Source organism: Triticum aestivum, chromosome 4B, assembly GCF_018294505.1.
Source record: "Triticum aestivum cultivar Chinese Spring chromosome 4B, IWGSC CS RefSeq v2.1, whole genome shotgun sequence".
Lineage (NCBI taxonomy): Eukaryota > Viridiplantae > Streptophyta > Magnoliopsida > Poales > Poaceae > Triticum > Triticum aestivum.
Genome location: NC_057804.1, coordinates 92,925,793 through 92,947,263, shown reverse-complemented (window position 1 = coordinate 92,947,263; position 21,471 = coordinate 92,925,793). Strand labels below are relative to the sequence as shown.

Here is a 21,471-nt window from a genome sequence, read left to right as displayed (position 1 = left end):
GTGTGCATCTGTGTCCTTGGACGGATGCGGAAAAAAAATTACGGGTTGCCTGGTGGATGCCCTAATACAACATGTGTATGCCAAGATAATTAGTAGCAGGAAATTGCAACGTCAGTCATCTCTCATCTAGCTGGCTGGCCTCCTTCTGACGAAGCAAACTGTATCGATTAGAACCACGCCCAATCATTGCCGGGGTCACTGGGACAGGCAGCAGTGATGTTCGGCTACATGCATGCATCATGCCACTCTACTCTACTGCAACCATTTGTCAGGGGACAGCCGGCCGATCTCCGCGCCTGATTCCGTGAGCTGAATCTGGACTTGCACATGGGTTGACTAGGGTCCTGGTTTCATTTTATTTTGTACGTCAGGGTGGTACGGGCGAGGACGAAACAGTGGGATAACGCGTACCATCTTGTCGCGGTAGTATATCTGCATCGTCATTCTACGGAAATTTCCTCGCGCGTCACAAACTTCCATGGAATCCTATCTTAATTCAAATGATTCTGAAACAACGGAAACGAGGTTTGATTTTCAGTTAATCCTGCAAATTCTCATGGCAGCAAAATTTATCTCTAATGCTGTACAACTGACGCTAGTTTTATAGGTTTTCCGCACGAATATCCTATGCGCCGCCAAATCCCGTGCACCCTCTAAGCGAACAACGTGATAACGACAATATTTGAGTTCGCTCAGGATGACTGTATGAGCGAACACATTTCAATTTATCTTTGTACAACATGGTAATTCTCATATTTCTTTCGTTGATGTAGCTAGACGACAAATCTAGAGCGTGGCAATTTTCATCATTTCTTTTATTTAGGCTGGTCAATCTCCATGCTTCAATTATGACGGTTTCCCCAAGACCCATGGAAAAGCTTTGTTGTAGCATGACAATTTTCTGACAATTTTTGTATACAACATGTCAAATTTTACTTTAGGCAAATCCTTTACAACAACACAATAATTTTATCTATTTTCGCATAACAATTCTGGAGGGTTCACTGGGAGTGAGTTTTTTAACGAACGGTTCGATCCTCTCTATTTGGGGAATGATTGTTCTCTCAACTTACCTTCCCGAGGGAACGCCAGATGTATATTGGAATTCAAATTTATTTGATTGCGCCAGTAATTAGAAAGGAGGTTTGATTCTCAGTGGAACTTAATTATTGTGTCCAACTGAATTCCACGCGCACGTGCTGTAGTACAAAGAAATGCCACACTCACAATACTGACAAAATATCATAAGAATCCCCTTAAGCTACCGATACTTAAATTTGTTCGGAAATTAAGCTCGATGGAATCCCTAAATTTTCTGTTGTCTTTCGGAAAATTTTGATTAATTTCGACCTCTACGAACCAAAAGTTGTGCGATCAGTAGCTCCAGCAAGACGGGTCCCAGAGCGAGCCTTGGGACCACTCGTCATTGTCCACCGCGCTGCCCTCCCAGACAGGCGGGGCCAACAGCATGGCCTCCGCCAGCTCCGCCCACATGTTGGGCGACTCGGGCTCCAGATCATCAGAGCGAAGCATGGCATCCCACGCCACGTCATCGAGCCGGTCCGGGAATCCGCCGCCGCCGCTGCTGCCACAGCCGCCCGGCTGTAGCACGAGGTCGGGTCTGAACCGGACTTGGGCCGCGGCCTCCAGCGCAGCCGCACGGACGTCGTCAGGCTCGGCGGTGTCCGGCCGGCGGAAGAGGTGGACGAGGCCCGGGAAGTTGAGCCTGGCCTCGTGCCCCCGTAGCCGGAGCGCGGCCACGTCGTGCGCCACGGCGGCCATCTCCGGCGACTCGAAGCTGCCAAGCCAGATGCGCGTCTTCTTGCCGGGCTCCCTGATCTCGGACACCCATTTGCCCCACTTCCTCTTCCTCACCCCACGGTACTGCTCGGCCGCTGCAACGCCGGCGTTGTCGGGCACGACCTCCATCGCAGCTATGACGATCGAAGCTATGTGACGCGCCTGTGTAAGTACAAGAAGTTCTTTGCTGCAGGAGTGTCACGGTGTGAGCTCTAAGTTGTGTTGGATTGGAGGCGTGCGTGTGGGTATATATAGGGATAGAAAGGGCAGAGATCGACTAGAAAGAGAGATGCAGAGATGGTGAGGTGTGCGGGAGTGAAGATGAGAGAGAAGAAGAGGTGTGTTGAAAACTTGAAGTGCATGGGTGCATGCATGGGGGCGGGAGGACAAGGGAGGTGATGTTTGAGCTCGGTGGAGACAGCTGGAGGCTGATACGTGTCGCTTCCCTGTTTTTCTGTGTAAAAAATATAAATGGCCATATGGGTGTGTCGGGATATAAAAAGAGAGAGAAACCGCGATGATGCATTATCCACCGGCAGCAGGATTAGGAGATGTTGGTTTGCTTTGTGGGAGGGAGCTTCCTCGATAGTGCAATGGTTTTGGAGTTAGTTATGATGTGATGCACTCTGCATGTGTTTATTATCACGCTTCAATGGCTTGGCCTTCTAACTTCTTTTATTTTCACATGTACTATTACAGCATCAATGTTGTGCGCATGTCAATAGCTCAACCACGAATTTGATATATGTCACTACTTGTTTTTCTGTGGAAAAGGATATATGGAAGCTAGTTTCAACTTTTATGAAAGCAAATATTGTGGGTAGAAGTTAAGGGCATCTCCAACGCCGACCCGCAAATTTCCTCCCGCATCCGTCCGCGGACATGGTGGGCCAGTACTCAGACACTCATGCCGGAGGTCGCCATCCAACACTGTCTGCATACATTTCAACAACTTTTTGAACTAACCGGACAAAATTCGGCAAACACAGAGGATTTCATACAAAGCCAAACAAGACGACATTCGTTACATTCTGGAGACATTTTAACTCAAAGCTATACCGGACTAAGGTAAAACTAGTCTATGCTCGGCGCCGGCACATATCCATTGTCACGACATGGATACCCTTGACTAGTCTATGGCTAGCCGCGGTGGATTCTATTGTCTTCCCCATGTCCGGTAGCCCGCTCATAGGGCTGTCGTGAGCCCCATAGATATATGCTTTAGAGCGAAGGGCAACTCGTTTCCCCATGTTCAGCAGCCCCGCTCATCGGAGTGGAACCGTCCGGATGTGCTTCAGCCGGAGGGGGAGGGGACGACAATGGCCTGCCACAGGGCATGACACCTGTTGTGTACACCGATGTCGCCTCGGTGGTGGCCTTCATGGGACCCATGCGGCGGCGGCCTCCCATGTTCTACTTCTTCTCGATGATGGCGGCGGGCGCAGACGTGTTGGACGTCGCGACGCCGATCTCCGCGAAGCCGACTTCTTTCTCTGTCGGAAGGGCGCGGTCAAGGAAATGTTGACTGCGGATAGCGCGATCGCAGGCATGGGAGGAGCGGTGTCACACGGCAGCCACGATGCCTATGGCACCGTGGGACCCCGCGTACCAGCCTGGAGCAACTCGCCACACCTTGGCGAGCTGGCTTGGAGCCGCGAGTTGCCGAACGACGTGTCGACTTGGAGTTTTTGCCTCCGCGAGCTGGCCTGCAGCGGCTTGGACCATGGACGGGGGTGGAGCAGAGAGTTGTCTGGCTCGTATCCAGCAGGCTCGGCGAGCCACCCAGACGACTTTTATGCCGGAGAACTCGTCTTCCTGCTCGTCGGATGCCATGGATATTGTGGAGAAAATGATGTGCAAGGGGAGAGATGGCAGCGGAGTGTACTGTGATTTTTGCCCGGCGTCTGGCATCATTTAATTATCGGGGGGACGGCTGGAGCCAACCGTCGTTGTTTTTAATGACGAGCAGCTCACGAATGGACGTGTGGCTTGTGTAGTTTTTTTGGCACATGCGCGGGTTTTAATGGAGGAAGGCGGGCAATATGTGGCTGTTTGACTCTGGTGAGGAGAGGCATGTTTAGCCGAGCGAGCAGCGAGCGGCGCTCTCTCGGCTGGCGCGCCACTTCAATGCCAGTAGTGAGAGGTCACGTCCATCTGCACTGCCCTCCCGTCCGGTCAAATCGCGGGCATCAATGCCAACTACTGCATGCTCGAGGCCAGCATGAATGCAGCGCGCAAGCGGCATGGGCGGGCAGTCAGACATGGGCGTGGCAGTGGTACGAACGCCCGCAAAGCCCCTCACATTTGTCTCCGGTTTGCCGAGGAAATTGCTTTCGGAATGCCTTGCGGACCGATACGGACCAGCGTTAGATGTCACAACACGTCCGAACAGTGTGGTACTGACATATGCGGGCAATTTGAGGGTCGGTGTTGAAGATGCCCTAAGGAGGTGAAAGGAGCTCCATCGATGTGAAGTCGGGCGAGGAGCAAGAAGGGCGACTAGCCGCATATATATTGGATGTGGCATCAAGGTCCTAAATTTGAACTCCAACTAGAATGTGTTAGAGAGTAGAAGGTGCAAATGATGTACTTGAACTCAGGCACAACTTAACTTCAATGGCATTGACAAAAATAATGTTGAAGACCTCTGGTTCAAAACAATCTAATAGGATTTTTTAGGATTATATTTCTTTGAAATTAATTTGTTCTATTTTCCTTTTACATGCAGTTCCATGGGGATTTTTTTCCTTGGGTCCAATCTCATGCAAAATTTCCTTTGTTTCAGTGACCACTACGGCACAACCTTAATCATTCTGACATTTTTTTGTGTGTTTTTGTGTGTGACAACATTTTCATGACAACCAAACAACATTTATAACCCAATCATGTGTTTCCAACTTCTATCTTATACAACATGTCATGACACCAATTTTTCCATTTTTCCTGTTCCCACTTCTCCAAATCCCGGGAAAAATCCTACTTGTCAACAACAACAGTGCTCATTGAGTTGGTCGAACGACAAATAAATCAAGCAGAAGGTGGTAGAAACCCCAAATAATATGAGTTGACAAACACCTTTGAATCTAGAATGTGATATGATGACATGTCAACTTTTTGTGCATGTCAATAGTTCAACCAGGAATTTCATTATATCTCACTATTTGTGTTTTAACTTTCTAGCTTTCACTTTTAAGAAAGCATTAATGTGAGAAGAACCTAAGGAAGTGAAAGGAGCTCGGTCGAGGTGAAGATGACTAAGGGAGCAAGGAGGTGACTAGCCACGACAAAATTTTACCATGTGACATGAGTTCCTATGATTTGCTCTCCAACAGAAGGTGTTTGAGAGTAGAGGGTGCAAACAAGGTACTCCTAACTGAAAATAGTTTAACTTAATGGTCTTTACAAAAATAGTGTTCAATGTCTCTTTGGTTCAAAAGAATCTCATCGGAATTTTGGAAGATTATATTTCTTAGAAAGAAGTACCTATAGATCATGTTTGACTTTTAGGATTGGAAACCATATGATACTTTTGAACAGTAAAACCATATGATTTTTTTCCTATTTTACACTTTTACATGCAATTTGATAGGAAAATTTCCCTTGGGTTTAATCTAATCTAAATTTTCCTTTGTTGAAATGATAACTATGGAACAAATCTTTTTTGGAAAAGGTGAACACCCTAAACCTCTGCATCGATTGATGTACATGACCCTTTATTAAAAAACCCAAAGTTCAAAACCTGAGTTCAACAGAATTAAACAAATAAAATGCTACAAATTTCTTCCTCAAGGGCAATAAAAAGAAACAGAAAAATGACCCTCGTGCGTCACAAATCCTACTAGTTGGTCTCCAACCAAACCAGTTGAACAAACCACGAGAGACCATCTCCCATCGGTTTCACCCAAATATTGTTAGCTCCCATTCCTCCTCCTCGCGAGGTGATGACCATGTATGGATCCGGCTAATGGCCTTGAAGATAACCTGCAAAAATTTGGAGCTTTGTTCTGTTAAAAATATAATCATTACAAGTGTTCTAGATGGCCCGAAGTAAAGTACAAACTCCCACATGGATTTGATACATCAACTTGGGATGCGCACCAACTAACCACTTCTGAACATATTTGTACTACTCGTGGGCGGACTTATAATAAAACCTATAAAGACAAATCACTGTAATAGCTTTGCAAGAGGGCAGTGAAAGAATAGATGTTGCATCGAATCCTCATTACCACAAAAGCAATACTTAGTGCATTCTTGCCAATTTTGACTTTTCGGATTATCTATAGTCAAAATGACTTTGCGATCAAATGTCACATGAAATTTTTAATCTTCAGGGCAATTTCCATTTCCAAATTTATTTGTGGTTCAAGGATTGCCCGTCATTGGTAAGGTATGAATACATGGATTTGAGTGTGATGACACCGGAAGTAGTTAACTTCCAATGGAACTCACCTAACCATTTTGAATTATTCTCTTCTTTGCATGCTAAATCAAGAAACATTTACACATTCATGTATTATCCAACATCCCATGACATCAATTTCTTCATTTTTACAATTCCCGCATTTTCAAAACCCTGGAGACCAAAGAGGCCCTAACTATGAGGAACGACGTTGCCAATGCGCCTTGATCAAACGACAACTAAACAAGCCGGAAGGCATTAGAGATCCCTGATAATTTGGGCTAAGAAAACACTTCTGAATTTAGAAAGTGTGATATGAAATAAATAAACAAAAGAAACTTTCTAGCAAGGGAGAATATAGCACAATGATGTGCATTGTGCTGGGATTATGTGCACACGAGGTAGGGCGTGACAACGAGTACGATCTACCTCTTTGGAATATGAACATAGCTGAAAAGCTTAAGAAAGCCAACAAGCTTGTAGAGGGAGGCGAGGGAATGTTGGTGGAGATTAAAGCATGTTATCTTTAACTTGAATAAATAAATTGATACACATATCACTTAGGAAGCAGATTGGCAGGAGAGCAGCCTCACACCGGAGACCTAGTGGTTGCATGGGAGCGGCCCATGAGATAATATTCCTATGTCCTATTTTTCTCTTTATTATCTTTGAGAATTGCAATGGAGATGATGGTAGCTAGTATAGATGTGACCTATCCTAACCACATAACAATCATGGTGGCATAGGGTTTTGTTGCTTGTATCTCGTGGGGAGGCACTCAAAAGTGATCTCCTTGGGATGTGCTCTAGCAAAACTGTTTGATTTATTACATATTTTTGACCTAAATTAGAGTAGATGAAGCCCTACAAACATGTTTTTTAAATTATCTAAATTAGAGTATTGATATATGAAAGGAATATTGAGATTGGTAAAAATAAGAAATGGTATCACAATTTTTATGAAAAAAATTCTCTATAATATGAAATATGCAAACATTCTTTATAAACTGATCAAAGTGTAAAGTCAACCTTTGTAAACCTGTAGTACCATGGATATAGGTAGTTTCCTTTATAAACTTGATCAAAGTTTTTTGAAACTTGACTTTGCAAAATCAATGTGCACTATATTATAAGATGGTTGGAATACTGAAAATGCCAAATGAATGTCAAGCTCAATGGAGGCTGAATTTAAACACTTCAATATTCAAAGTTTTTAGTTTCAAAAATATTATGAAAACACACACATATATCTAGAGACATTATGTACATCTGTGTAAATTTTTAGGTCAAAATATATTAAAATGAGATCTACAAAAAAATTATGGTTTTTAGCATATGTATTGTTCATCCTCAAAGTCCATTTTCTTGCAGCTCGCAATTCAAGGTATTTGATTCTGAAATTTTACACACATAGACATTACGTCCTAGTATGCATGTGTATTTTTATCAGACTTTTTGAAACTAAAATTTTTGATTTTTTTAAAATTAAGGTCTCTATAAAGCTCGGACTCTAAAATGCCCTACTTTTGGAATACTGCCTATTCATGTACTCCAAAACTGTTGCATGCCTATCACTAGATTATTGATTTCGCACATGTATTTTGGGATGGAGAGATCAACCTTTTGTTTTCCTTCCATTTTGTTGTTTTTGTGTGAACGAGGGGAGATAGAAGTTTAACATATTCTCGATAGTTTCAAACCGAACGGATCGTACATATGGTAGGAACCTGTAACTTCTACACGTGTCATGTGCTTTGGGCCAAACATAGATTACCTGGTCGACTTGACGGGCTCCCCTGTCCAGGAGACAAGCAGAAAATATATTCAATCGATGACATGACGTTTTTACCACGCGCACTGAGCTAGAGCAGACTAAATAAACCATCGTGGGGCTCTGTGGGGCTCTCAGACAGCTGTACACAGAGTAGCATCTACGCAGGATTTCCCAGGGACGCTGAAACTGGACGTGGATTCACATTGTATCAGCACTTATCACTTGGCAGAGCACTAAGCCACCGCATAGAGACATCTTGAATTTTCACACGTTTGTACATATTTCCTTATTCTGTTCTGGAGTCAATTGTCAATATGATCTTCCCCGGATTCGCTTGAAAAATCCCTGCAGAGGTATGCCGTTTTCCTTGTACGTTTCCCCTCCTAGTTTGGAGGAGGGGGAGGCTTCGTCTTCCTCGTTCGCCTTCTCTCGCTCTCACAATGCTTAACATTATGTTTTGTTGTGTTGTCAACTGGTAATATTTTGTTCCTCTTATTTTATTCCATGAAGGATCGAACGGATCTCTCTTTAGCATCGCGTACAGGTGATTCTTCCTGCTCGCCTTCACACTGCCACATCTATGTTCACCATTGAAGCACCCCATATTGGAACCGCGAGTTATGCTTCAGGAATTGTCAAATGGGCCGCTGAAAAATTCAATTCTGACTACTGAGCTTGCCACGCACATAATATCTTTTTAATAAACAAATACAATTAATTCCATATTTTTGTAATGAATACAATAGTATAACCAAAGTTGTTTTAAAACTGGAGAGTATTTTCTAAGATGACTTTCAAATGATCCATTGTTAAGGGCATCTCCAAAGCGGATCCTCTAACTGCCGGCAACCGTTAGGACTGCGATCCGAACGTGTTTATCCATCCAACATGTGCATGTATCTGTCCGCCGACTGGTGCGTTCACACTTTTTCCATAAACTTGAAACAAACTTGAGGGGGTGGGGGCTTTGCGAGAGTTCAGACAACAACTACATAGGATTCCGACACCCCCAACCCACCCAAAACCCCGGACCCCTCTTCTCCATCCTCCTATCTTTCTCTACATCCATTTTCTCTCTTGCCTCCGTCGCCGCTTCACCACCCCGGCCACCCCGGCGCAACCTTGTCGGTACTCGAAGACTCTGTCTCCTCTAGCACTACACCCCGGCTCCACGCCGGTTGTCCTTTGCCACTATTCCACACCTCTCCTCCGTCCGCTGCCCAAGGTACCGTCTGCCCCTATGGTTCTCACTATGCCCGACAAGTGTTCGGTGAAATGCTCGTGCTAAATTTTGTAGTCCCTTCTTCTTTCAAGCGATGGATTTGGATATGGAGTACATATAAGAGCACTATGTTGAGTCATCCAGCGGCTCGTCTGACGAGGAGGACTATATGGATGAGACGACGATGATGCAGGTGGTCCTTGTAGACGTGGAGCATGCGGTAGAGTTTGTTCTCAGCTTCAGGGGATCCATCATGGGTCATTGATACGTCCCAAATGTATCTATAATTCATTATTATTTCATGCTGCTATATTATCATTTATTTATACTTTTATCGTCATTTTACTATTTTTTTGGACTAACCTATTAACTTAGTGCCCAGTGTCATTTCCTGTTTTTCTACATGTTTTTGGTTTCATAGAAAATCAATACCTAGTGAGGTCAAAATTAAATGCCAATTTAATTAACACGATTTTTATGGGCCTAATGGAGCACTGGAAGCTTCGGGAGTCAACAAGAAGAGGCCCGAGGAGCCCACAAGGGCAGGTGGCGCGACCTGCGGAGTGGCCACGCCCCCAGAGCTTGTGGGGCCCGACACCCTTTTGACGTGATTTCAACGCTATAATTTCCTATAAATAGCAAAACCCTCCGTCGTATCCTCAGAACAATTTTTCTGCGGACGCAAGTTCCTGTTTCACGACGATCCCATCTGGAGGCCTTCTCCGACACTTTGCTGGAAGGGGGACCCATCCACGGAGACCTCTTCATTAACCTTGATGCCTCCATGGTGATGTATGAGTAGTTCATCCCTTGGCTGAGGGTATATACTAGTAGTTATGTGTTCGATCTCTCTCTCTCCCCCCCCTCTCTCACTCTCATGTTCTTGAAGGATTCAAACTTGATTGTATCATGGGCTTTATTGATAAAGTTGGATCATATGATGTTCTTCCCCCTCTATAATGTTTTGAGTTTCTCTTTTATGTTTCTTTATGTTGGATTGAATATTTTGGATTTGAGATTACATGGTTCATGTCTAGTAATTAACTTGCAGATACTCGAGGTGACATGGAGGTACTCTTAGCATAAAAGGTGGAACAAATAGTATTATCAGTATCAAAACCGGCAGACCTCGGGGTAGGGGTCCCGAGCTGTGGATCTGGGATCGATGGGGAACAAGGGACGATGAAGATGGTGTTTACCCAGGTTTGGGCCCTCTCAAAGAGGTAATACCCTACGTCCTGCTTGATTGTATTGGATGTATAGTACGGTTACAGAGTAGATCTACCTCGAGATCAGCATGAGCTAAACCCTAAGGTGATGAGATGATTGATGTAGCTCTCCCTCTAAAGACTACAACCCTCGGTTTATATAGACACCGGTAGGGTTATGGTTACTGAAGATAGATTACAATAAGAGGTAAAGAGATCCTGTCTATCCTTGACTTAGAGGGCACACCACGGCTTCATAGATCTTCTGTCATTATGCGGCTTCACCAGTCCGGCCCATATCCGATGGGCCGATGCCCTGAGGACTTCCTTAATCCATAACTCCCTCAGTAGCCCCCCGAACTTGCCTCCAACGCCAAGGCTTATGGCCGGCATCCGCTCACCCAACAATATTTGGCTTACGAGGCGAGTTCTCCGGTATGTTTTGTTCATGTTCGGAGTCAAGTGATGTCCGGAATCTGAAACGGTCATTTTACTTAGCCACGAAGGCAAAAAACCGTTCAAGTGTAAACAGTGCCTTCATCTGACAACCTTTTATCTTTCAACGAAGAGTCGCAGCCGGCCATAACACCGAGCGGTTACTATTTCTTGAAGCGCGGCTCGAGGCCGACACCACCTTTGGCACGTCTCATCAAGGTGGAGATCGTGCCCCACCTTTCAGGAGATATGATCAATGATTTTGATTTCCCACCCCGCACATAACGTTACGTGCGCAGCGGGAAGTGGAGAAGCCAACAGTGTGAAAAAGTTACTCTTGGCTTATCAACAACCCATGAAGAGGGAACTACAACAGTCAGCATCCCACGCCTTCTTCCACTTTCCGCTTATGCAGTTCTTCCAAGCTCCAACCCCCTTCTCTCTGCCTCCACAGCAAACCCCACCCCATCTCCTTTGGCCATGGCCGGATCCAGCGCCAACGGGAAGTGGGATGCATCCATCGTTACCGATAGTGACATCCTAAAACTGAAGCAGGCCGACTACTTGTCGGTCGACATCGCCCATCGGGCCCCCGAAGCGGGCCAGATCATCCCCACGCCCAGGTTGGGCGAAAGGGTTGTATTCCTCCCACATTTTCTTAGGGGGATTGGATTTCCCCTGCACCCCTTTGTGAGGGGGTTGATGTTCTTCTACGGGCTAGATTTTTATGATCTAGCCCCCAACTCCCTCCTCCACATCTCGTTCTTCATTCTCTTCTACGAGGCTTTCCTCCGAATCCAACCACACTTCAGCTTATGGCTAAGGGCGTTCAATGTCAAGCCCAAGGTGGTTGGCGACGAACATGCGGACTGCGGCGGGGCCATGATCAGCAAAATGATGTGGGTCTCGTGGCAGGAGGGCAAGTTTATCGACACCGTTAAGGTGTGGCAAAAAGAATGGTTCTACATCACCGAGCCGAGGGGATCTGCCTGGGCGACGGCTCATGCATTCATATTCGGATCCCCTACCAGGCTGGCCTCATGGACCACCAAGATCCCGGACTGGTGGATCCGCTGACGACTTGAAGGCGCTGCAGAAGCGCGTTGTCAGTGTAATGGGGATCGGCATGAAGCTGGTTAACGTGATCCAGATCATGCTCAAGTGTCGACTCCTCCCCAGTCAGGAGAGAGCCAAGCCAATGTGGGAGTATGCACCCAAAGATCTGGCCACCGTGCAGCATCTCTTCGGCATGATCCACAACAATGTGTGGGGTCTACTATTCAAGCCGCAGAAGGAATGGCCAATCGAGGGGGAGGACATCCGCGTTGACGCTGCGAACCCTCTGAAGAAGGTGAGCGACATTTGTCTTGACATGAGTTCGAATATTCACACCGTATGATTTGATCCGAACCTTTTTATGTGGATTTTGCAGGGCTGGCTTGCCAGGGCAAGAAGATCAGCAGACCGATGCCGCTGTCAGAAGAGCCCCGATTCGAACAGCTAGAGAAGATGTTGTTCGTAGTGCCTTACAAGGCGCCCGACAAGAAGGGTAAGAAGATCGAGGTGCCGGAGGCCAGGGACGGCCTCCGTCACAGAGCTTGTCTGGATAGTCAGCCCAGATACACTGCGTCCCCATCCGCACAGGAGGGGGACGAGGAGGAGAGCGCCTCCTCACACTCCAAGAAGAGGGTGACATCTAGCGATGTCGAGGAGGTTCAACCTTCTCGGGCCCCGAACAGGCAGCGTCGGCCTACGCTGGTCCAACCTGACAGACCGGACTCTGATGAGGAGTCTGAGGCATCTGAAAATGTTCCAGAGCGGGAACCCAGGGTCAAGCCCCCTGCGGCCAGGTACATATCGTGGCATTTTCAATTGCCTTATTCTTTAGTGGCCCTTGGTAGAACATAGATTGATTGCTTTTTTTGATGGTGTAGCCCTTCGCGTGGCCACCCCGTCTAGCGAACCTCAGAGGGGACGTCCCCATCCGCCGAACTGGCGGACAATGGCTCATGTTCCGCACCTCCTTTAATCCCCGAAGAGGTTGGGGAGGTGATGTCATTAAAGACCCCTCCTCCTCCGAACACAAGGGAGGAGGTCGACACCACCATGGTCGAGGCCAACGCCTCAGTCGTTGAAGACCAGGGGGACGCATCCGTCCTGGCTAATGCAGGGAGAGGATCTGGATCATCCGAACCCCTACAACACCCGGCTCCCGAGCCCCCGAGGCCCTCGAGGGAGCCAATTCCTCATTTTCGGTGGGGGTGGTGCTAAGGGCCCGACGCGCATGTGGAACACCTCTACTCGGGCGGCGACGGGCTGACTGGACGCGCTGGCGGAGTTGGTGAGCAACTCTGTCATCGTCAATGAGCACCACACTCTTATGGGTGCGGTTATACAAGGTGTTCAGTCCATTAATACCAGACTGAACGATGTTGTTCAAGGCATGCTAACAAGCTTTGAGGTAATTCAAGTAATGCTCTTATCCTATAGAGCGGTTGTAATCTTTAGTTTAGATAGGCCATGTACATAGCAGCCCTCGAGACTCTGGAAGGACTTCGGAGAAGGTTGTTGAGGATCAAACTCTCTAGGCCGATCAATAATGTTGACGTTTTTGTTTTTCTCTAACACAGGCGTCCTCCTTGGCTGCGGCTGCGAATGCCGTGGCACTAAAGGAGATGGACCAGAAGCTCGAGCGCTCCAACAGGGAGCTTGACCTTGTCAACAAACGGCTTGATGAGGCGCAAGGTAAGCTTTTCGTCAATGTGTGCGATCGCTCATTGCCGGGTACATATGCGCTGGACTGTGCGCTGACTAATCAATGTGCGGATATTTTAGCTGCCTCCGCTAAGGTTGAGGGCTTGAAAGAGGCCCTAAAGAAAGCCGAGGCTGAGGCGGCCACCAAGAAATTGGCTGCCGAAAAGGCGGTGGCCGAGCTTGAGGAAGCCAAGCTTTCCAGCAAAACGCATGAGTCTCGAGTGATTGAGGTGCAGGTGGAGCTCAAGGACGCTGTCATAAAGCTGGAGGCCCTTGAAAAGGAGAAGGAGAAGGAGTCCTCCGCGCTATCCAAGGTGGAGAAAGAACTCCAGGAGGCGAGGGCCAAAGCGCAAGGAGTCCGAGAGGAGCTCCGCCAAGTGGGGCAAATTGCAAATGGTAAGAAATACTTACTGTAGAGTGTGTTCGGAGGCAACAGGTTCGCCTTGCTGACGCAAGTCTGGCGCTCCACAGGCATCTTCGCCAAACTTCCCAGGAGTGTGGTGGCTGCTGCCGAGCACTATGTCACTCTCGAGGAGGACTCTACACAGCAGCTCTTCTGGTCACAGTTTCTAGCCCGCCTCAGCGACCAAATGAAGCAGCTGATGGAGATGCATCGGATGTCTGAGCTGGCCATGAAGGACCTACGTGTTAGTATGTGGCCCGCCGAGCCGATTCTGGACACCTACTTCGACCTTGTGCAGAGGCTGCAGGATGCGCCGCTCCGGATTGACGCCATGAAGTGCTTAGCGTGCCTTGAGGGGGCGAGGCCTGCGTTCACAAAGACCATGGTGCATTGGCCAAAGATTAATCCGATGTACATAGCTACTGGTCCTCCACCCAAGGGAAAGGAGCATCGCCGCCTTGAGAAATACTTTGCACATGTGATGAATGTCGTGGGGGTGATCGAGGGCCAGTGCTTGAAAGATGTAATGCTTGAATAACTCTATTAAGTTTTTATCAATTGGACCCTATGCTTTATGATGCGTCCACCTGACTTATTTTGTCTTTTCATAGTTTAATTTTGACTCCTGTGCGGCCGTATGTTTGTTTTGAAAGGTACCAGTCACCGGCTTCAGCCCCCAGGTGAATATCACAAGGGGTGTTTTGTCTCTGCACGGTTACCCTTAGCCAACGTCTTTGTACCCGGAGGCGGTAGTGTTGAGCGAAACTAGGCAATCGGAAAATTCAATTTTATTGCTTTCACTTAGCCTTAGGAGCTTGACGGTGGGGGCTAAGGACTAGCCGCCAGAGTTTGGTGATGTACTCGGGGGTCAATACCTACCCTTTCCGATCACATGGTTTGCGTTAAAACGAACCCTTCATGTGACACAACAAAATCGCCAATGATTTTTAGAGTCAAACCTCGTCATCGGATAGCTGACTAGTTCACGCTTACTATGACAGTCAGTTTTCAGCTTTCTCCTCCTGAGGTACTTGACCAGGCAAGCCAGAAGTACAATCAAGGGGTTCTCCCTTTGCCCTCTTAGCCGAACATGCGGAACGTAAGGGGAAAGCACAGGAGCCGGGCAATCCAACTATTGACCCGAGACATAGTTCGGAACTGATGCATATAGTGCAATATCCAAGAGGCCGAACACTCAGCGGAAAGTGGTGTCAGACTTCGGGACATGGAACTGATGTGGAAATTGATCTTGTTTTTATGTCGGGCTGTTCGAAGAGTGAGAGGAGAACCGGAAAGGAAGGAGACCATTACAAAATGCGGATATCCGAACACCATAAAGGGCATTTTTATTACTTCTCATAGGATGGAGACGTTTATCTGTACAATTCGAACTACCAAGGCATTATTTGTAAAAAAAGAAAAAAAGTGTTTAAATAGTAAACATTTACGCAGGGCCTTGATGCGTGTGTCGAAGCCTCAACTGTGCCCTACTGCACCTCTGCACCTTTGCTTCTGAGAGGTTGGGGTTGGGACCTTCAATGAAACCTTGAGGGGCCGTGGTCCTGCCAATGAAGCTTTATGTTGGTGGTGGTGGTGGTGGTGGTGGGGGGGGGGGGTATCTGGAATTGGCCCTCGGGTCGCCCGAAGACAAGGTAATTCCGAAGTTCGGGTTAGCCGAACACATGCTTCGAATCTATTGATAAAGGCCCGACGGCTGCCCATGGTATTTTGAGTGTGAAATTGTGCTGATGAGGCACGTGGAGCTCGAAGATGTTGGGCATGCCGTGGGGCACAAATCCCTATTTGGGACGAGTGCATGCGGGTTTCCATGATGGGGAGGGGGTTCGGACCCGTTTACTATTGTCACCAGCCTTTATGGCGGGTCGGTATCGGGACCCGTGCGACCCAGTTTGGTCTTCGGCCGCTATGGCTGCAGTGTCCTCATCGGTCTGAAGTGAGCGCTCTATGTTGCCATTGATAGTTATAACGCCCGAAGGACCAAGCATATTCAACTTGAGGTACACGTAATGTGGAACAACGTTGAATTTAGCGAAGGTCATTCGGCCGAGGAGGGCGTGATAGCCGCTGTGAAAAGGTGCAATGTCGAAGATCAAGTCCTCCCTTCGGAAGTTATCCAGAGATCTGAACACTACTTCAAGCGTCATAGTGCCTGTGTAGCGGGCCTCCACTCATGGAATGACCCCCTTGAAGATGGGGTTACTGGGTTTGATCCTTGACAGATTGATCCCCATCTTCCTTACTGTGTCTTCGTATATCAGATTGAGGCTACTACCTCCATCTATTAGGACTCTAGTGAGGTGGAATCTATCGATGATGGGGTCGAGCACTAAGGTTGCAAACTCTTCACGACGTATGTTGGTCGGGTGGTCCATCCAATTGAAAGTGATCGGGCAGGCTGACTATGGATTGAACTTTGGCACTACGTGCTCGATGGCATATACGTATGTGGGTTGCATAGATCATGTTCACCGTCTTAACCTTGGAAGGGAAGAGTTTCTGGCCTCCACTATTCGGCCTGCGGGGCTCATCATCGTCCTCGCTTTGTGGGCTTTTACCTGAGTTTTTGGATATGAGCTTGCCCGCCTGTTTTATCACCCAACAGTTACGGTTGGAGTGGTTGGCGGGCTTCTCTGATGTCCCGTGGGTCTGGCAAGGCCTGTCTAGAATTACATCTAGTCTGGATGGGCTGTCGCCGTTGCCTTTATGGGCCTTCTTTCGGGGTCCGGACTTCGGATTTCAGAACCCGACATTTACTCCCGTATCCTTGCCCTCGCCGTCATTGTGGTGATGATTATTCTTGCTGCATCGCGGTGGTGATGATTATTCTTGCTGCATCGCGGCTTTTCATTTCCGTCCCGAACCTCCGAGGTACCGGGTGTGTCGGGGTTGGTGTTTTTTCGAACGAGCCAACTGTCTTCGCCCGCGCAAAAGCGGGTCATGAGAGAGGTAAGGGTTGCCATAGTTCTTGGTTTGTCCTGGCCGAGCTGCCTTACGAGCAATTTGTCCTTGACACTATGCTTAAAAGCGGCCAAGGCTTCGGTGTCTGGATAGTCGACAATTTGGTTCTTCTTGGTCAGGAATCGGTTCCAAAATTGTCAAGTAGATTCTCCGGGCTGTTGTGTGATGCGATTTAGGTCATCGGCATCCGGAGGCCGGAGATAGGTGCCCTAAAAGTTCGCTTGAAAAGTGTCATCAAGCTCTTCCCAACATCTATAGAGTATTCAGGAAGGCTGTTCAACCAGTGTCGAGCTAGACGTTTAAGCTTTAGTGGAAGATACTTGATGTCGTGGAGGTCATCTCCTCGCGCCATGTGAATGTGGAGGAAGAAATCCTCTATCCATACGGCCGAGTCTGTGGTTCCGTCATATGGTTTGTGTCGGTGTACAAAAGTAGGGGCACAACTTTTGTACCCCTTTACTTGTGCGCGGGCAGTCAGAGCCACGCTCCACGACCACGAGCAGCAAGGCATGGGAGGTGAACCGAGGCAAAACCAAAGTCCAAGGCAAACAAGACAACGCCAAAGGACGAGACCACATAGAGCAAATAGGCGAAGCAGGTTCCCCCGGCAAGACCCTTGTCGGGGCAGCCTCCGCGGCCCCAGCAAGATCCTTGCCGGGGCGGCTCGCCCACACCAGCGGAGTAAGTCACCCTCGAACACACGGTCTCCAACACCATCAACCACATTGGGCGAGGGCTCGGGAGGCACCTCCATGGTGACATGCAGATCTTTGTGAAGACAAAGAACATATGAGATCAGATGAGGATCAGAAGACGGCGATCCTTGGCGGAACCTTAGTCGAGGAAACCCACAAGACCCCCGGCAAGATCCTTGCCGGGGACAGCAGCGTGCCATGGTAAAACCCTTGCCAAGCCACCCGGCAAGGCCCTTGCCAAAGGCGTCAGCGCGGCCACAGCCAGACCCGCGCCAACCAAGTCTCCATCACTGTTCACATACAGCTGCCATCTCAGCCAGCTGGACAGGCACCTGCGTGGTAACATGCGGCTTCCAAGCCAACTCAGCACGCGCCTGCGTGGCGGCATGCAGATCTTCGCGAAGGCTCCACCACCGCGCCACCTCAGGTGCTTGCTTGCCTACATGGCGCTGCATGCATCGCTGGCCAGGGCGCGTGTCGAAGCGAGGAGGAGCGGCGACGGACGAGACATGCCTCGCTCCCATCCCGAATAAATCAAGAGGACACCTAAGCTACGAATTAAATGCGTCTTGTCCTGTAATGTGAGCGATAAGCTCATAGCACTGTAGGCCTTTCCACCTCCTGTGTGCCACTGTGGTAGCCCCTTTCGACTATAAAAGGAGGCCCATGGTGTACTAGAGAGGGATTCGGCTCTTTTGAACCACACAGCCACCATAGCTAGTTCAAGAGCTCAAGAACACTCAATACATCCACCAAAGTAGGACTAGGGTTTCACGCATCCTCACGGCCCGAACCCTGGTAAACGATCCTTGTGCTGATTGCTAATCCCGCTCTTCTCACAACCCTCGCGCCCCGGCAACCGTAGAAGGGATCCTCGTGATCCCATAGGTGTCGTTTCCCACCGACATCTTTGGCGTGCCAGGTAGGGGGTGCGCAATTGAGAGAATCTGGTCTAGTAGTTGGCCCAACAGTCCTCCATCGCCATGGCTCCTAAGAAGAAGACAACCACGGCGATCAGTTCGTCTGGGACCGGACTGTCAGTACTAGTGCGGACCAGTAGCAGGCCAGTCGCGGAGAGAACCTGTGGCGCGGCTCGCAAACATCCACATCGCCCTGACAGTCCAGACCTGGTGAGCAGCGCCGTTTGTACACCGGGCGACGAGCCGCACATCGCGAGCTCCAGAGACGGAGTCGGGCCCCCCCGCAGGCAGCGCGGGGCCCTCCAGGGGCGTCATCATGCTGCTAGATGGCGGCGCGGCGGCCTCCAAGATGCCAAGACCGGCGCCCATTGCGCGCTCTTCTCAGGTCTTGCACGATGAGCAGCGTCGCCCTGCTGGTGACCCTGGGCGCCGCCCTGGGAAGAGTCCCATGCGCCCTTCACATGGTGAGGAGCGCCAGCATGCACGCCGAGGTGCTGGCGAAGGTAGCGGACCGCTGCAGGGCCGTCATGGGGCTCCTTCTAACGCGGTTAGAAGTTGAAGCACATCGCGGTCCACACAGTTTTCACCGCCGCCCACGCCAGCCGAAGCCTTAGCGCGCGCAGCTGCTCCTCGACTTTCCTCCCGCTACGGAGAAGCTTGATGAATGGAGGGCCACCGTCCGGAGCCTCGTCCGCATCGCTAACAACGGCGAGTTGCGACCGGCGGGACCCGTAGGCCGTCACTCCATCGAGCCACCGCATGCCAACGGAGGGCGGGCCAGAGGCGATGCGGCCATGGTGCACTCCCCTCCTCCACACCGGCCATCGCGGGTGCCGGCCCGTCATGACGATGCTCGTGACGATATCTCCATAGCGTCGTCCGACCCGCAAACCCACCGTGACCAGCGTCAAGTTCTTTGGGAGCGAGCTCATGAAGACGCTCGAACCACCATCGAGCGCTGACGTGACGCGCGCCACCAGTCGGACAGGCGGGCAGGGCCCACTACGGACCACCCAGCACCGGGAGGCTACGGCGGCCTACCCTATGAGGTGGGTTGTCCGGCCTTCACCCGTGAGCTGCGGCAGTTCCACTGGCCCTCCCACCGCACGTTCAAGCCCGATGTTGGCGATAAGTACAACGGCAAGACTCAGCCGTCGGAGTTCCTCAGCATCTACACCATCATGATGCAAGCTGCTGGGGGCCGCGATGATAAGGTGCTTGCCAATTACTTGCCGTTGGCACTCAAGCCCAATGTTATGTCATGGTTGATGCACTTGCCAATGGACTTCATTTGTTCTTGGGCGGATCTGTGTCATGAGTTTGTTGGCGCCTTTACTGGAGGCCACCAAGATCATGGCCAGGCGAGCGACTTGCACATCATCCCCCAGAAGGAAGGAGAAAATTTGCGTAAGTACATCCAAAGGTTCAGCCGAGTGCAGTACAACATCCCCGACGTCCATCCTGCCGATGTGATCAGTGCATTCCATCAAAATGTGCGCAATCGCAAGATGCGTGAGGAGCTAGCGATGAACAAGGTCAAGGATGTGGCCGAGCTTTATGTTCTGGCCGACCGGTGCACTCGCGCTGAAGAGGGAAGGAAGTACCCCGGCGAGGACGCTAGTGCGGAAATCGACTCCACAGATGATACCGCCACCCCAGTGAAGAAGGGCTGGCGCCGTAACAGGAAACCACTCTCCCCGGCAAGGAAACGAGTCACATTTGGATCATGTACTTTGATGGGGGTTTTTTCGCTGCAAGGCGCCGGTGCTGGTGTGCTGCTTGTCGCACCCACCGGAGAGCACCTCAAGTATGTCATCCAAATGCAATTTCCTCGGGAGATGTCAACTAACAACACCGCCGAGTACGAGGGCTTGCTTGCCGGTCTCAGGATCACGGCGGACCTCGGAGTCAAAAAGCTCATCGTCAGGGGTGATTCGTAGCTCGTCGTCAGGCAGATCAACAAAGATTATCAAAGCCCGTTGATGGAAGCTTACATGGATGAAGTGAGGAAACTGGAGGAGCACTTTGACGGTATACGAGTAGAGCATGTCCCCCAGACGGAAAACGACATCGCCGACTACCTGTCAAAGCATGCTGCCCTCAAGCTACCTATGGATCCAGGTACTTTTGTGCTTCGGTTAACTCAACCATCCGTCGAACCATCAATCGGGCAGAACAAGCGGAGGAAGCTAGGCCCCGACAAGTACTTCCCCACCGAGCTCCCCGGAGCCGCTGGCGAAGATGTTGCCGTGGATGCCTATCCTGCCGCGGGGAAACCGACTCCGACAGGGCCTCAGGCCATGGTCGTAGAGACGGCCGCTCCCATGGCAGAAGAGATGCCTTTGGTCCTTGCCGTCGAGCCACAGGTTCCGGCATGGGCGCAGCACACTGTCTGATTCCTCCAAATAGGATAGCTTCCTGACAAGCAGGAAGAGGCAGAGAGAGTATCCCGCCGGTCTGCTCTGTACCAATTCGTTGACAACATCTTGTACAGAAAAAGACTGAATGGGGTGAAATTGAAGTGCATGTCCCGGGAGGAAGGACTAGAGATGTTGGCAGAGATACATGGAGGCATATGTGGCTCCCACATAGGGTCGAGGGCCCTTGCCGGCAAGGCTTTCCGGCAAGGTTTCTTCTGGCCCTCTGCCCTCTAGGATGCAACGACACTAGTAACCAAGTGTGAAGCGTGTCAGTTCCATTCGAAGAAGCTTCATCAACTTGCTCAAGCCCTTCAAACCATCCCACTCTCCTGGCCCTTCTCGGTCTGGGGGCTCGACATATTGTGCCCTTTACCTTGTGTCGTCGGGGGCTTTGAGTACTTGTATGTTGCAATCGACAAGTTCACAAAGTGGCCAGAGGTGGAAGCAGTGAGGAAGGTGA

The 21,471-nt window shown here is 49.5% G+C and overlaps 1 protein-coding gene across 1 annotated transcript; it reads right to left on the bottom strand.

The window, feature by feature from the left end:
• Positions 1-1,195: 1,195 nt before the first annotated feature.
• Positions 1,196-2,006, bottom strand: LOC123094536 (ethylene-responsive transcription factor ERF022). Its single transcript, XM_044516519.1, has one exon. It carries the CDS (start codon positions 1,927-1,929, stop codon positions 1,375-1,377), a length of 555 nt encoding a protein of 184 aa, XP_044372454.1. The 5' UTR covers positions 1,930-2,006; the 3' UTR covers positions 1,196-1,374.
• Between the last annotated feature and the right edge of the window lie 19,465 nt (positions 2,007-21,471).

Excerpts from the sequence above, each read along its gene's own strand:
- LOC123094536 (XM_044516519.1), bottom strand. The coding sequence starts at position 1,929 with ATGGAGGTCGTGCCCGACAACGCCGGCGTTGCAGCGGCCGAGCAGTAC.